Source organism: Nerophis lumbriciformis, linkage group LG24 (genome assembly GCF_033978685.3).
Source record: "Nerophis lumbriciformis linkage group LG24, RoL_Nlum_v2.1, whole genome shotgun sequence".
Classification (NCBI taxonomy): Eukaryota; Metazoa; Chordata; class Actinopteri; order Syngnathiformes; family Syngnathidae; genus Nerophis; species Nerophis lumbriciformis.
The window spans coordinates 14,399,868-14,414,238 of NC_084571.2; the positions used below are offsets into that span (position 1 = coordinate 14,399,868).

The 14,371-nt window shown below is 36.8% G+C and overlaps 1 protein-coding gene across 2 annotated transcripts in view; it reads left to right on the forward strand.

Moving 5' to 3' along the window:
* Window positions 1–14,371, forward strand: part of LOC133620273 (uncharacterized) — a 94,137-nt gene that overhangs the window by 75,089 nt on the left and 4,677 nt on the right. For both annotated transcript variants that reach the window (XM_061981610.2, XM_061981611.2), the window contains exons 17-18: window positions 1,581–4,085; window positions 5,883–6,003. In XM_061981610.2, coding sequence (XP_061837594.1) covers window positions 1,581–4,085; window positions 5,883–6,003 — 2,626 coding nt within the window. The remainder of the gene's footprint in view (window positions 1–1,580; window positions 4,086–5,882; window positions 6,004–14,371) is intronic.

The window sequence follows — 14,371 nt, forward strand, 5'->3', positions numbered from 1 at the left end:
TGACAATGATTGGGCATTATAGCATACTTGCCAACCTTGAGACCTCCGATTTCGGGAGGTGGGGGGTGGGGGGCGGGGGCGTGGTCGGGGGTGGGGCGGTGGGCGTGGTTGGGGGTGTGGTTAAGATATATATATATATAAGAAATACTTGACTTTCAGTGAATTCTAGCTATATATATATATATATATATATATATATATATATATATATATATATATATATATATATATATATATATATATATATATATATATATATATATATATACATATATATATATATATATTTATACATATATATATATATATATATATGTGTGTATATATATATATATATATATATGTATAAATAAAATAAATACTTGAATTTCAGTGTTCATTTACAAACTACAACTCACAAACACTTTAGAGTTAGGCTCCACCATTAGAATGTGTACTTAAACTTATAAAGATCACATGGATATTATTCAGTGAGTTGATTTACCAAAACTAACCTGTTATACAGAAGGAAAAAGCACACAGGACGTTTCAATTGTTCACAGACTGGTCGCGCTCATCAGAATGACAAGACACTTCCGGTCTGCAGGCGATAGCATTCAATTGAGAAGAAACGCCCTACTGCCCCCTACTGACCAATGTGAATACTGATAAATGTGTAATGACAGCTCCAAAAACGAATTCAAACCATAAAATAAATAAATCAACACAAAAATGTGACACATTATGGGTGGGTCACATATGCATGTACAGTAGATGGCAGTATTGTCCTGTTTAAAAGTGTCACAACATTGCTGTTTACGGCAGACGAACTGCTTTACGGTAGACACTGTTGTTGTGTGTTGTCAACACGTCACTCAGGTCCGCCTGAATTTCGGGAGTTTTTCGGGAGAAAATTTGTCCCGGGAGGTTTTCGGGAGAGGCGCTAAATTTCGGGAGTCTCCCGGAAAATCCGGGAGGGTTGGCAAGTATGCATTATACAATCTACTGAATATCCCACATTTCTCACCCGATCCACACACTCCACTCACCTTGGACATTCAAGCATTTCAGTTCCACTCACACGTATCAGCGGTTATGATACCACTATTTAGCATTAAAGAAGTACATCATTAGTAAAGTACATAGTAATAAGCACTGCTCAAGCACCAGACCGTTTGTCCTGCATTGAAAAAAATCCCTTTTTAAGTTTTTGCAAAATTAATTTAAGAACAAAAATTACTCTCATTGTCAATAATTTTTTTCCCAAATGTTTTAATATCTGACAGGGAAACACAAAGTGCTGTACAAAACAAACACAAAAATAATAGAAGAGAAGAAAAAATACAAACACATGCACACTATTCACAATAACAAAGCAAAAACAAAACATGACACTGAGGATTTGAGGAAAAAAATATATATAGTATACCGAAAATGATCAAATATATGTAAAAATTCAAATATGAATAAGTTAATAAAGATATTAAGAGAATAATAATAGAAATATTAATGATTAAGATGGAAAACACAATACAATTAAAATGGAGTCATCGATTCAAAAGTGGTGCCCAAAGACCTCTAATGGTTATATTTCTCTTCAGGCCCAGGTCCTCGTACTCCCGGCAAAAAGTCCCGCACAGTCGCTCCTACAGCTACGGCTACAAGAGGTCCCGCTCGCCCACGCCGTCCTCCTCATCTTCACCCCGCCAGGGCTCCCAATCCGAGCGCAGACACCGCCATCACAGCAAAAGGTCTTCTCACAGCAGCCACAAATCCAGCAGACGAGCGGACCGCTCGCCGTCGCCGGGGAGGACGACGACGGGCGACCCCGGGCGGCGTCACGCCAGCCTGGACGCCGAGGGCGATCACTACCAGCAGTGGAAGCTCCAGTACAAGGAGTGGTACGAGAAGTACTTCAGCAGCTACGTCAGCCACTACCACCACCTGCCGCCTCCGCTCCTCTCCCTTCCTCCTCCCCCGAATCCCATGTGGGCGGAGCAAGCGGAGAACCAAGCCGGCCGCGGGTTGGACGCCCCTGCGGCGAACCGCCGCTCCCCTCCGTCCCAGTCGTCCAGCGAGAGTCGCTCTCTTCACTCTGCCTCATCCAGTCGCTCTCCGCCGTCTGCCTCTTCCAGCGACTGCAGCTCGCCGCCGTCTGAAGGCTCCGCCCCTCGGCGGGGGAGTGCCGAGAAGGACCGCCACGCACATTTCAAAGGCGAGCGCAAGAGGACGAGGAAGTACGAAGACGAAAAGACGTTTTCGGCGGACGTCACGGACAGGAAGGAGATAAAGAAGCGTCGCACCGAGTCCACAGCGGCCAGCGACCAAATTGACTTGCGAGCTGAGAGAAAGGAGGAAGCAAAAGGAAGAGAAGGTGCAAAGAAAAGTAGAAGAGGCCAGGATGAGGAGAGGCGTCGCAGCAAAGGGGAGAAGGACTCGCACTCTGAGGGCGGAAAGAGAGAACGGGAGGACCAGAAGAAAAGGAACAGAGAGAGTGGCGGGAAGAAAGCACTTCCTGTCAGAGCCACGGACATCTGGCAGGCGGGGATGAAAGTGAAACCGCAGAAGAAAATTAGCATCAACATCAATCTGGACGGGAAGAAGCCCGCAGAAAAAAGTCAAATACGGCAATCGTCTCCTTCTGAGAGGACGGTGGAGAAACCCCAGGAAGACATGGAGGTGATGGAAGATGGTGACACGTCACAGGCAAACATTCCAGACGCTGAACCAGAAAGCAAAGCCGTGGGAGAAGATGAAGATGTCACCTTGTCACTGGAGCAGGAGGAACCTACAGCTGAGGAAGAAATACGTGTGGAGAACATCAGCCACGAGGAGGACGTGACTGAAGATGGTGACAAGTTGGAGGCAGAACCTTCAGAAACTGAACCAGAAAGCAAAGCATTGGGAGAAGATGATGAATATGTCACCATGTCACTAGAGCAGGAGGAAGAATCCACTGTGGGACAGAAAGAAGATGGTGAGACGTCACAGGGAAACATTCCAGACTCTGAACATCAGCAAGAGACTGAAACAGACCGAGAAACCAAACAAGTGAAAAAAGATGAAAACAAGGTAGAAGATGTCATCATGTCACTGGAGCAGGAGGAACCTAACGCTGAGGAAGAAATACGTGTGGAGAATATCAGCCAGGAGGGGGACGCGACTGAAGATGGTGACAAGTTGAAGGCAGAACCTTCAGAAAGTGAACAAGAATGCAAAGCAGTAGAAAAAAAAGATGAAGATGTCACCATGTCACTGGAGCAGGAGGAACCTACAGCTGAGGAAGAAATAAGTGTGGAGAATATCAGCCAAGAAAAGGACGTGACTGAAGATGGTGACAAGTTGGAGGCCAAGATTCCAGACTCTGAACATAAGCAAGAGACTCAAACCAACCAAGAAAGCAAACAAGTGAAAGAAGATGAAAATCATTTAGAAGAGGTCATCATGTCTCTCGAGCAGGAGGAACTTACAGCTGACAAAGAAATAAGTGTGGAGGACGTGACTGAAGATGGTGACAAGTTGGAGGCAGAACCTTCAGAAAGTGAACCAGAAAGCAAAGCAGTAGAAAAAGAGGATGAAGATGTCACCTTGTCACTGGAGCAGGAGGAACCTACAGCTGACAAAGAAATAAGTGTGGAGAATATCAGCAAATGGCAGGAAGTGACTGAAGATGGTGACAAGTTGGAGGCCAATATTCCAGGAAGTGAACATCAGCAAGAGACTGAAACAGGCCGACAAGTGAAAAAAGCCAAAAACAATTTAGAAGATGTCATCATGTCTCTCAAGCAGGAGGAACTTACAGCTGACAAAGAACTGATTGTGGAAAACTGCAGCAATGAGGAGATGTTTCCACCTGATGAGCTGCAAGGAGTAGAGAAGACTCCAGAAGCTGAGAGAGCGGATGAGAGCGTGAAGGAGGAGGAAGAGGACAGGAGTGAGACAAAGGGAGACCAAGAGTGTGTCACTACTGAAGATGAGGAGCGCACACGTGAGGAAAACTTGCCAGCAAACTGGAAAGAGGAAGTGAAGATGATGAAGATCAGCCATGAAGAAGATGCTCTGATGAGGACGTCACACTCCAGTGAAGAAGAAGACAAAGCTGGCAGGTCAGTGTTTTTTATTTTCAACCTCCTGTTGGGATGATGTGTGCAAGTTTGATCTCAATGTAGATATAAATATATATTTATTAGTTCCTCCAGGATGTGTTGCGGCCTCAAATGTTTGATTACTCAGCAGCTTTGGCAGAAAGTTGCAACCTTTTTAGAATAACAATATTTATCAATCTTTTTCCTTAATCACACATCTAATCAAGGAAGTGAACCCGTGGCTGCACTTAAGGCCAGATTACAAAATCATGAGGATTATTGGCAAAAATCATGATTGGAAAAATCATGATGACTATTGGCAAAACTGACAATGATTATTGGCAAAAACCATAATGATTATCGGCAAAAATCATGATGATTTTTGGCAAAAATCATGATTAACGGCAAAAACGACGATGAATATTGGCAAAAATCATGACTATTGGCAAAACTGACAATGATTATTGGTCAAAATCATGATGATTATTGGCCAAAATGACTGATTATTTGCAAAAATCTTGATTATTGGCAAAACTGACAATGATTATTGGCCAAAATGACAGAGAATGTTGGCAAAAATCTTGATGATTATTGGCAAAACTGACATTAATTATTGGTCAAAATAATGATGATTGTTGGCCAAAATAACTGGTTATTGGCCAAAATGACTGATTATTGGAAAAAATGATGATTGGCCAAAATGATAATTACTGGCCAAAATCACCGTGATTATCTGCCAAAATCATAATGCTTATTGGCCGAAATCATGACGATTACAATCGTTCCCACGGTCCAGCAATCAATATAGTATGTGGTGGGGGGAGGCATGGTTGGGGCTGTGTCAAAATGACATTGATAATTTGCATAGTTGGCTAAACTTATGTATCTTTTAGTTTTTTTTAAATGGCTATAAATATATTTCAAGATAAATCTGTGTTAAGAGTATTAACATATTTTTTTGCTACAGTATATCAATTTCTGTATTTTTCAATTGTTTTTTATTTTAGTACTACTATTTCCATGTATTATTATGCCCGTCTTGAATGTTAGAAGTTAGTTTGGCAGATAAGTAAACGGTTCTGAAAATTAAACATTTAAGAGATGAAAAAACTTCCATCTTGAGGTTGGTTATTGATAGAAGTTAACAATGAAAGTTAGCATACGCTGTAAAATAAAGTACATTAATATACAAATGAAGGGCACCTACATGTAAGAATCATGTTAAATTAACAGTAAAGTTTGATATAAACTAAAAAAAAATACAAATAAAAACATACAGGATAAAAGTTTGCTGTAATGTAGGCTTAATGCGAACACAATGGACGACCCTATTAACAGGCTCATAAATAAATAGCATTGCGATCGTTTTAAACTTGTAAAAAAAATTCTAAAATGATATTTTCATTAAACTTGGCATGAAACAACAAATGTATTTCTACTTAGAAACACATTCATTAAACTATTGATGCTAACTTTGTACTACCAGGCTAGACTGCTGCTCTGCACTCTGTGCTCACTAACTACGGAAGCCAACTCTAACTTGTAAACAATGAATGTAGTTAATGTTTTGTGGAACATGATAGGCAGGAGCTAGCAGCATAAATATCACCTGAAAGATTAAATGTTACCTTACTGTGGTGCAAACTCCTAAAATGTTGATATTATCTCCTCCAAAATAGTTGACTTGTTGGAACCGCCACAAGTACATAAATTTATGGGAAACATTGGATTGGCCAACATGATTGCATTAATCATTTTCTGAGTGTGTTTAAATTTGCACGAATGACAACTTCCTCATTTTTAACTTTTGTGCGACAGCGGCACTCTCCCAGCGGACTGCACAGGAAGTGAGGAGTTTGCAGAGGCAACGGTTGCCATGACGACGCTGCCACGGCAACACCTGCGTCATGAAGGCCTCGGCATACGTGAAGTCGTGCAGGTGTGTGACTCTTTAATGTTTACCAACGTCATGTTGCGGTATTGTTGAATGTGCTCCGAGAGTACTTTTACCCTGAAATCTTTCAACCAAGTTGCGTTTTAAAATACATGGACACACACAGAGATGAACCTCGGAAAAATTCCAGACGGTTACTAATACCGTCTAATTACCGTAAAAACCGTCATTTATTAATGCTTTTTAGGCAACACTGTTTACTGTCAGGTTCATACACCGAACTATCTATTAAACAAAGACAAGAAGCAAGGAATCAAACAGAGACAGGATTCAATTTAGCTCATGAGGAGAGCGCGTGCACTTGCACCCTCGTACAATATCGCCCCACACTCTTCAGGAGGGAGCTCCACGCCTCCTCTTTTATTTGGGCATTTCCTGATTACATAGCTGCAGCTGCTTCTATGGGGAGGGGCCATAAACAGCTGTTGCATTGGGTCATAAACAGTTCAAACAAAAAGGTGCTTGGAGCGGTGTCAGGTTTGCCCCCTCGGTGCTTGTAGATTTTGGGTCCTTCCTGTGGCTGTCCAATAGATCAAAGAAACCGACACCTCCACGTCGCATCCCATCACACAGTGGAGGTTTACAAGCGGTAGGCTTTTTGCATGATAAGATCAAAGACAGCTTTTGTCTTCTCGCAGGTCAACCTGAACTCATGGGAAAACAAGTTGTGTGATAACTTATATACAATTATTCTGACGCTTACTTCTTGGAAACGGAGTCGCAGCAGCCCCGACGCATGTGCACTATCACTGTTTGGCTTTAGAAAACATGGCGGCGACTACACGCTCCTCAGATTTTCCCTTTGACTAAACGGAGCCGATCGGTTCGTTTTACTACGTTTTACTTGCTTTATGTGGAGTCTGGGTGTGCATTCAAGAGCACACTGCTGCTATCAGATGGCGACAGGTGTGGACCGTTTGGAGGCATTTGTCTCACACTAAAAGTATACCGTGGAGGAGATGTCTGTTTCATTTTCCCAACACAGCGTCCTGCTGTGACTGAGAGTTAATGATGTGAGGAAACATGCAGCAGGGGATGTGTCGTGAACGTTGTCACAACTTGTTTATAAAATCTGCAGTTTGTTTACTGGGATGTTCACCCCTCCTTTATTTAATTGCTAACTTTATCAGTGTTCCAATAACATCAATACTAGCTATAATTTTTTGTCATCTCTTCGAATTAAACGCAGGCTGTGTTGTCAGTGAAACACAGAGATTGTGTATTAGACATGGGAGGTATAACTCCTGTTTATTTTTGTTGGCCAAACTGTTGCACTGAACCACTTGGTGTTGTTAGAGAAGAACAGAGCTTGTTTATTAGATTTTATCTTCTTTAGCCAAACTGCTTTGTGTTTTATTTTGATATCAAAATGTAAACATGTTGTTTTACATTACTTGTTTTTTGCATGTCACAACAGTATTACTTGAATAACCATTCATGTGAAAAAAGCATTTTGTTAAAATTTTATGGTGTATAGTTAATTCCTATACGACATATTTCTGCTGAAACTCTTAAAGGATCTGTCCCGATACATCATCTACATGTATAGGGTTTTCCCTAGATTGCCAACATACCTGTGGGGGCGGGGTGAGGGCGTGGGCACCATAAAGTTGCCATATATTTTGCATAATTTTCTATATGATTTTCTTTAAAAAAGCTCAAAAAATGTTGACATACATTTAAAAACAAGTCTGTGTTTGTATTGATTAGTACTGACATATATTTTTATATTATATAGTTTTGCTATATGTTTAAATTGTTGCTGCTTATTGTACAATTTTATTTGTTGAGAGTTTTTAAAGTGTCTACAACAGAGAGTCTCAAACTTGGCACTAATGGTACGTGGGCTCCATCTAGTGGTACGATAAGTAATCACTTAATAAAATATTCAAACACAGTGCTGCTCATTTATTTATTTATTTAGTGTTACAGTGGCCAAAAATATTACATATACTTATATATATATATATATATATATATATATATATATATATATATATATATATATATATATATATACATATATATATATTAGGGCTGTGAATCTTTGGGTGTCCCACGATTCGATTCAATATCGATTCTTGGGTCACGATTCGATTCAAAATCGATTTTTTTTTTTTCAATTCAACACGATTCTCGATTCAAAAACATTTTTTTTCCACGATTCAAAAGGATTCTCTATTCATTCAATACATAGGATTTCAGCAGGATCTACCCCAGTCTGCTGACATGCAAGCAGAGTAGTAGATTTTTGTAAAAAGCTTTTATAATTGTAAAGGACAATGTTTTATCAACTGATTGCAATAATGTAAATTTGTTTTAACTATTAAATGAACCAAAAATATGACTTATTTTATCTTTGTGAAAATATTGGACACAGTGTGTTGTCAAGCTTATGAGATGCGATGCAAGTGTAAGCCACTGTGACACTATTGTTCTTTTTTTTATTTTTATATATATATATATATATATATATATAAATGTCTAATGATAATGTCAATGAGGGATTTATAATCACTGCTATGTTGAAATTGTAACTATTATTGATACTGTTGTTGATAATATTAGTTTTTGTTTCACTACTTTTGGATTGTTCTGTGTCGTGTTTGTGTCTCCTCTCAATTGCTCTGTTTATTGCAGTTCTGAGTGTTGCTGGGTCGGGTTTGGTTTTGGAATTGGATTGCATTGTTATGGTATTGCTGTGTATTGTTTTGTTGGATTGAATAATTTAAAAAAAAAAAAGAAATTTAATTAAAAATAAAAATTAAATAAAAAATAGATTTTAAAAAAATGAGAATCGATTCTGAATCGCACAACGTGAGAATCGTGATTCGAATTTGAATCGATTTTTACCCACACCCCTAATAAATATATATATATATATATATATATATATATATATATATATATATATATATATATATATATTAAAAAGTGTGTGCACCGGAAGTAAAACATGTTGGAATTGGGCTAGTTATCATAAGATTGGCAATAAATGTTAAAAATTGCGTCAGACTTTGCGTGAATTTTTCTGGAGGCTCGAATACATTATATTTAATTTGTTTTCACGTAAACTTTATTTTTGTTGTGGTGGTGCGCCACTATCAGTAATGATGTACACACATTAGTACAGTGGTTCTCAAACTTTTTTTGTCATCCCCCACTTTGGACAAGGGGGAGTTTTCAAGCCCCACCTGCCCCCATCGCCCCAACAGAGCGCTAATGCCAAGCTTTAACATTTTAAAATTTATTGAACATCAAGTTGTATACATTCGAACTCAATAACATAAAATAACATTAAGTTCAATAATAAATAAAATAACTGTGCAGCTGTGGTATAACTTGCATCAAGTTCAATAATAAATAAAATAACTGTGCAGCTGTGGTATAACTTGCATCAAGTTCAATAATAAATAAAATAACTTCCATCAAATTCAATAACAAATAAAACAAAAGTGTTATAACTTGCATCAAGTTCAATAATAAATCAAAAAAAGTGTTATAACTTGCATCACGTTCAATAATAAATCAAAAAAACTGTTATAACTTGCATCAAGTTCAATAATAAATCAAAAAAAGTGTTATAACTTGCATCACGTTCAATAATAAATCAAAAAAAGTGTTATAACTTGCATCAAGTTCAATAATAAATCAAATAAAAGTGTTATAACTTGCATCAAGTTCAATAATAAATCAAAAAAAGTGTTATAACTTGCATCAAGTTCAATAATAAATCAAAAAAGTGTTATAACTTGCATCAAGTTCAATAATAAATCAAAAAGTGTTATAACTTGCATCAAGTTCAATAATAAATCAAATAACTTGCATCAAGTTCAATAATGAATCAAAAAAAGTGTTATAACTTGCATCAAGTTCAATAATAAATAAAACAAAAGTGTTATAACTTGCATCAAGTTCAATAAAAAAAAAAGTGTTATAACTTGCATCAAGTTCAATAATAAATCAAATAAAAGTGTTATAACTTGCATCAAGTTCAATAATACATCAAATAACTTGCATCAAGTTCAATAATAAGTCAAAAAAAGTGTTATAACTTGCATCAAGTTCAATAATAAATAAAACAAAAGTGTTATAACTTGCATCAAGTTCAATAATAAATCAAAAAAAGTGTTATAACTTGCATCAAGTTCAATAATAAATAAAACAAAAGTGTTATAACTTGCATCAAGTTCAATAATAAATCAAAAAAAGTGTTATAACTTGCATCAAGTTCAATAATAAGTCAAAAAAAGTGTTATAACTTGCATCAAGTTCAATAATAAATCAAAAAAAGTGTTAACTTGCATCAAGTTCAATAATAAATAAAAAAAAGTGTTATAACTTGCATCACGTTCAATAATAAATCAAAAAAAGTGTTATAACTTGCATCAAGTTCAATAATAAATCAAATAAAAGTGTTATAACTTGCATCAAGTTCAATAATAAATCAAAAAAAGTGTTATAACTTGCATCAAGTTCAATAATAAATCAAAAAAGTGTTATAACTTGCATCAAGTTCAATAATAAATCAAAAAGTGTTATAACTTGCATCAAGTTCAATAATAAATCAAATAACTTGCATCAAGTTCAATAATAAATCAAAAAAAGTGTTATAACTTGCATCAAGTTCAATAATAAATAAAACAAAAGTGTTATAACTTGCATCAAGTTCAATAAAAAAAAAAAAGTGTTATAACTTGCATCAAGTTCAATAATAAATCAAAAAAAGTGTTATAACTTGCATCAAGTTCAATAATAAATCAAAAAAGTGTTATAACTTGCATCAAGTTCAATAATAAATCAAAAAAAGTGTTATAACTTGCATCACGTTCAATAATAAATCAAAAAAAGTGTTATAACTTGCATCAAGTTCAATAATAAATCAAATAAAAGTGTAATAACTTGCATCAAGTTCAATAATAAATCGAAAAAAGTGTTATAACTTGCATCAAGTTCAATAATAAATCAAAAAAGTGTTATAACTTGCATCAAGTTCAATAATAAATCAAAAAGTGTTATAACTTGCATCAAGTTCAATAATAAATCAAATAACTTGCATCAAGTTCAATAATAAATAAATAAAAAAGTGTTATAACTTGCATCAAGTTCAATAATAAATAAAACAAAAGTGTTATAACTTGCATCAAGTTCAATAAATAAAAAAAAAGTGTTATAACTTGCATCAAGTTCAATAATAAATCAAATAAAAGTGTTATAACTTGCATCAAGTTCAATAATACATCAAATAACTTGCATCAAGTTCAATAATAAGTCAAAAAAAGTGTTATAACTTGCATCAAGTTCAATAATAAATAAAACAAAAGTGTTATAACTTGCATCAAGTTCAATAATAAATCAAAAAAAGTGTTATAACTTGCATCAAGTTCAATAATAAATAAAACAAAAGTGTTATAACTTGCATCAAGTTCAATAATAAATCAAAAAAAGTGTTATAACTTGCATCAAGTTCAATAATAAGTCAAAAAAAGTGTTATAACTTGCATCAAGTTCAATAATAAATAAAACAAAAGTGTTATAACTTGCATCAAGTTCAATAATAAATAAAAAAAAAAGTGTTATAACTTGCATCAAGTTCAATAATAAATCAAATAACTTGCATCAAGTTCAATAATAAATACAATAAAAGTGCCACTTTGCAATCTTTGCAAAAAAAAAAAGGAGGAGCTATGCATTTGGCAAGACAGGACAAGTGACAGCACTTTCCCCCAGGAGAGCCACCTTGCTTCACTGTGAAACAGCACGGCTGTATAATCAGCTCCCATTTCCTCACACAGTGCAGAGAACAGTCGCGCTTTCAGTGGTCGTGTTTTGATCAAAATTACCGCGCTCACAACATCTGTTAAAACCTCATTGAGTTCGGGGCTGAGCTGCCTTGATGCGAGTGCTTCCCGGTGAATGACACAGTGTGTGCCCGTCAGATTTTTGTTTCTCTGCAGGCGCTGGCTCTGGCTCGACGACATTTGAGGTGCGAGTCACAAATGTATATATTTGTGTAATTGTGATCCACACATTAGCCTGCTACCCATCCGCGCGAAAGTTTGTTCCGCTTAGCCCCGCCCCCATTAGTTACTGTTGCTATGTCTGTCAAACTTTCGTTCCTACCGAGAAATATAAAGCCTACAGTAAAAATAAGTACCGGTAATTTCCATTTATTTATATAGCGGATTTCACAGACAGAATCACAAAGTGATTTACAGTGTGTATAGAAAATGAAAGCATAGTAAAAAAATAATCTAAGAATATAATAATTTAAAAAAAAAATGTAAAGTGAAATTTCCTCCCGTTCCTCGCGCCCCACCTGTCATGTCTCTATTCCCCACCAGTGGGGCGCGCCCCACACTTTGAGAAACGCTGCATTAGTACATGTAAATGTACATAAGTTAAAAAATACTTCTCTCTATGAAAATGTAAAATTAGAGATAAAGGCATCATGTAATGAGGAAAAAGCTCACATGTTGATACTATTATAGAAACAAAATCAACAATATTGTCTAACGTTTATCCATAGCATTTTATTAGATATTACAAATGACATGATGGTGTCAACACTGTTTTACCAAACATGATGAATAATCCTGATTAATAAGCGTGATTTCAATATTGATCAAAATGATAGTGATTTTTATTTTGGCTGTAATTGTTCAGCCTCATGTGTAAGACGAGATCTCAAATAATAATAAAAAAACGGTGGAGAGCCATCTTGCCCCAAGTGGAGGCGTTCAAGTACCTCAGAGTCTTGTTCACGAGTGAGGGAAGAGTGGATCGTGAGATTGACAGGCGGATCGGTGTGGCGTCTGTAGTGATGCAGACCTTGTATCGGTCCGTTGTGGTGAAGAAGGAGCTGAGCCGGAAGGCAAAGCTCTCAATTTCTACATTCCCATCCTCACCTATGGTCATAAACCCGTGATCCGTGATCTTGTCCTTCTGGTGATAACTGAAAGGTTATGACCAAAAGAACAAGATCGCGGGTACAAGCGGCCGAAATGAGGTTCCTCTGTCGGGTGGCGGGGCTTTCCCTTAGAGATAGGGTGAGAAGATCTGTCATCCGGGAGGAGCTCAAAGTAAAGGAGCCAGATGAGGTGGTTCTGACATCTGGTCAGGGAAGGCTGGGCTTCTCTGCTTAGGCTGCTGCCCCCGCAACCCAACCTCAGATAAGCAGAAGAAGATGGATGGATGGATCTGAAATATGAACACTGTTTTTATCTATATGGACAAAAAGTGCAGTTACGTCTTGTGGCCATCAGGTCCCATCTTGCACAATGTTCACATTATTATTATTATTTAGTTTCTGCCATATGACTTTGTTTGTAATGCTTGTGTTGTTTTCATGTGCACTTTCGACTTATACTTGTACATGAAAAACATGTTATCTACAATAATGATTGTTCTACAAAGAAAATCATTTTGAATGTGTTGTTTTTTAAATACAACTTGATTAAAAGATTTCAGTACTGAAAATTGTGAGCACATTGAAAAATACCAAGATAGTTTTGGTCACAAGAAATAAGTGTTTTTTTATGACGGAAACAAAGCGAGTGTTGCACGTCTGGTTCCTGTTTATTTCCTGTTGTCGACATGTGACATTCATGTGCAAACCCCGTTTCCATATGAGTTGGGAAATTGTGTTAGATGTAAATATAAACGGAATACAATGATTTGCAAATCCTTTTCAACTCATATTCAGTTGAATATGCTACAAAGACAACATATTTGATGTTCAAACTGAAACATTTTTTCTTTTGCAAATAATCATTAACTTTAGAATTTGATGCCAGCAACACGTGACAAAGAAGTTGGGAAAGGTGGCAATAAATACTGATAAAGTTGAGGAATGCTCATCAAACACTTATTTGGAACATCCCACAGGTGTGCAGGCTAATTGGGAACAGGTGGGTACCATGATTGGGTATAAAAACAGGTTCCCAAAAAATGCTCAGTCTTTCACAAGAAAGGATGTCCACAAATGCGTGAGCAAATAGTCAAACAGTTTAAGAACAACGTTTCTCAAAGTGCAATTGCAAGAAATGTAGGGATTTCAACATCTACGGTCCATAATATCATCAAAAGGTTCAAAGAATCTGGAGAAATCACTCCACGTAAGCGGCATGGCCGGAAACGAACATTGAATGACCGTGACCTTCGATCCCTCAGACGGCACTGTATCAAAAAGCGACATCGGTGTGTAAAGGATATCACCACATGGGCTCAGGAACACTTCAGAAAAAACCACTGTCACTAAATACAGTTCGTCGCTACATCTGTAAGTGCAAGTTAAAGCTCTACTATGCAAAGCGAAAGCCATTTATCAACAACATCCAGAAACTCCGCCGGC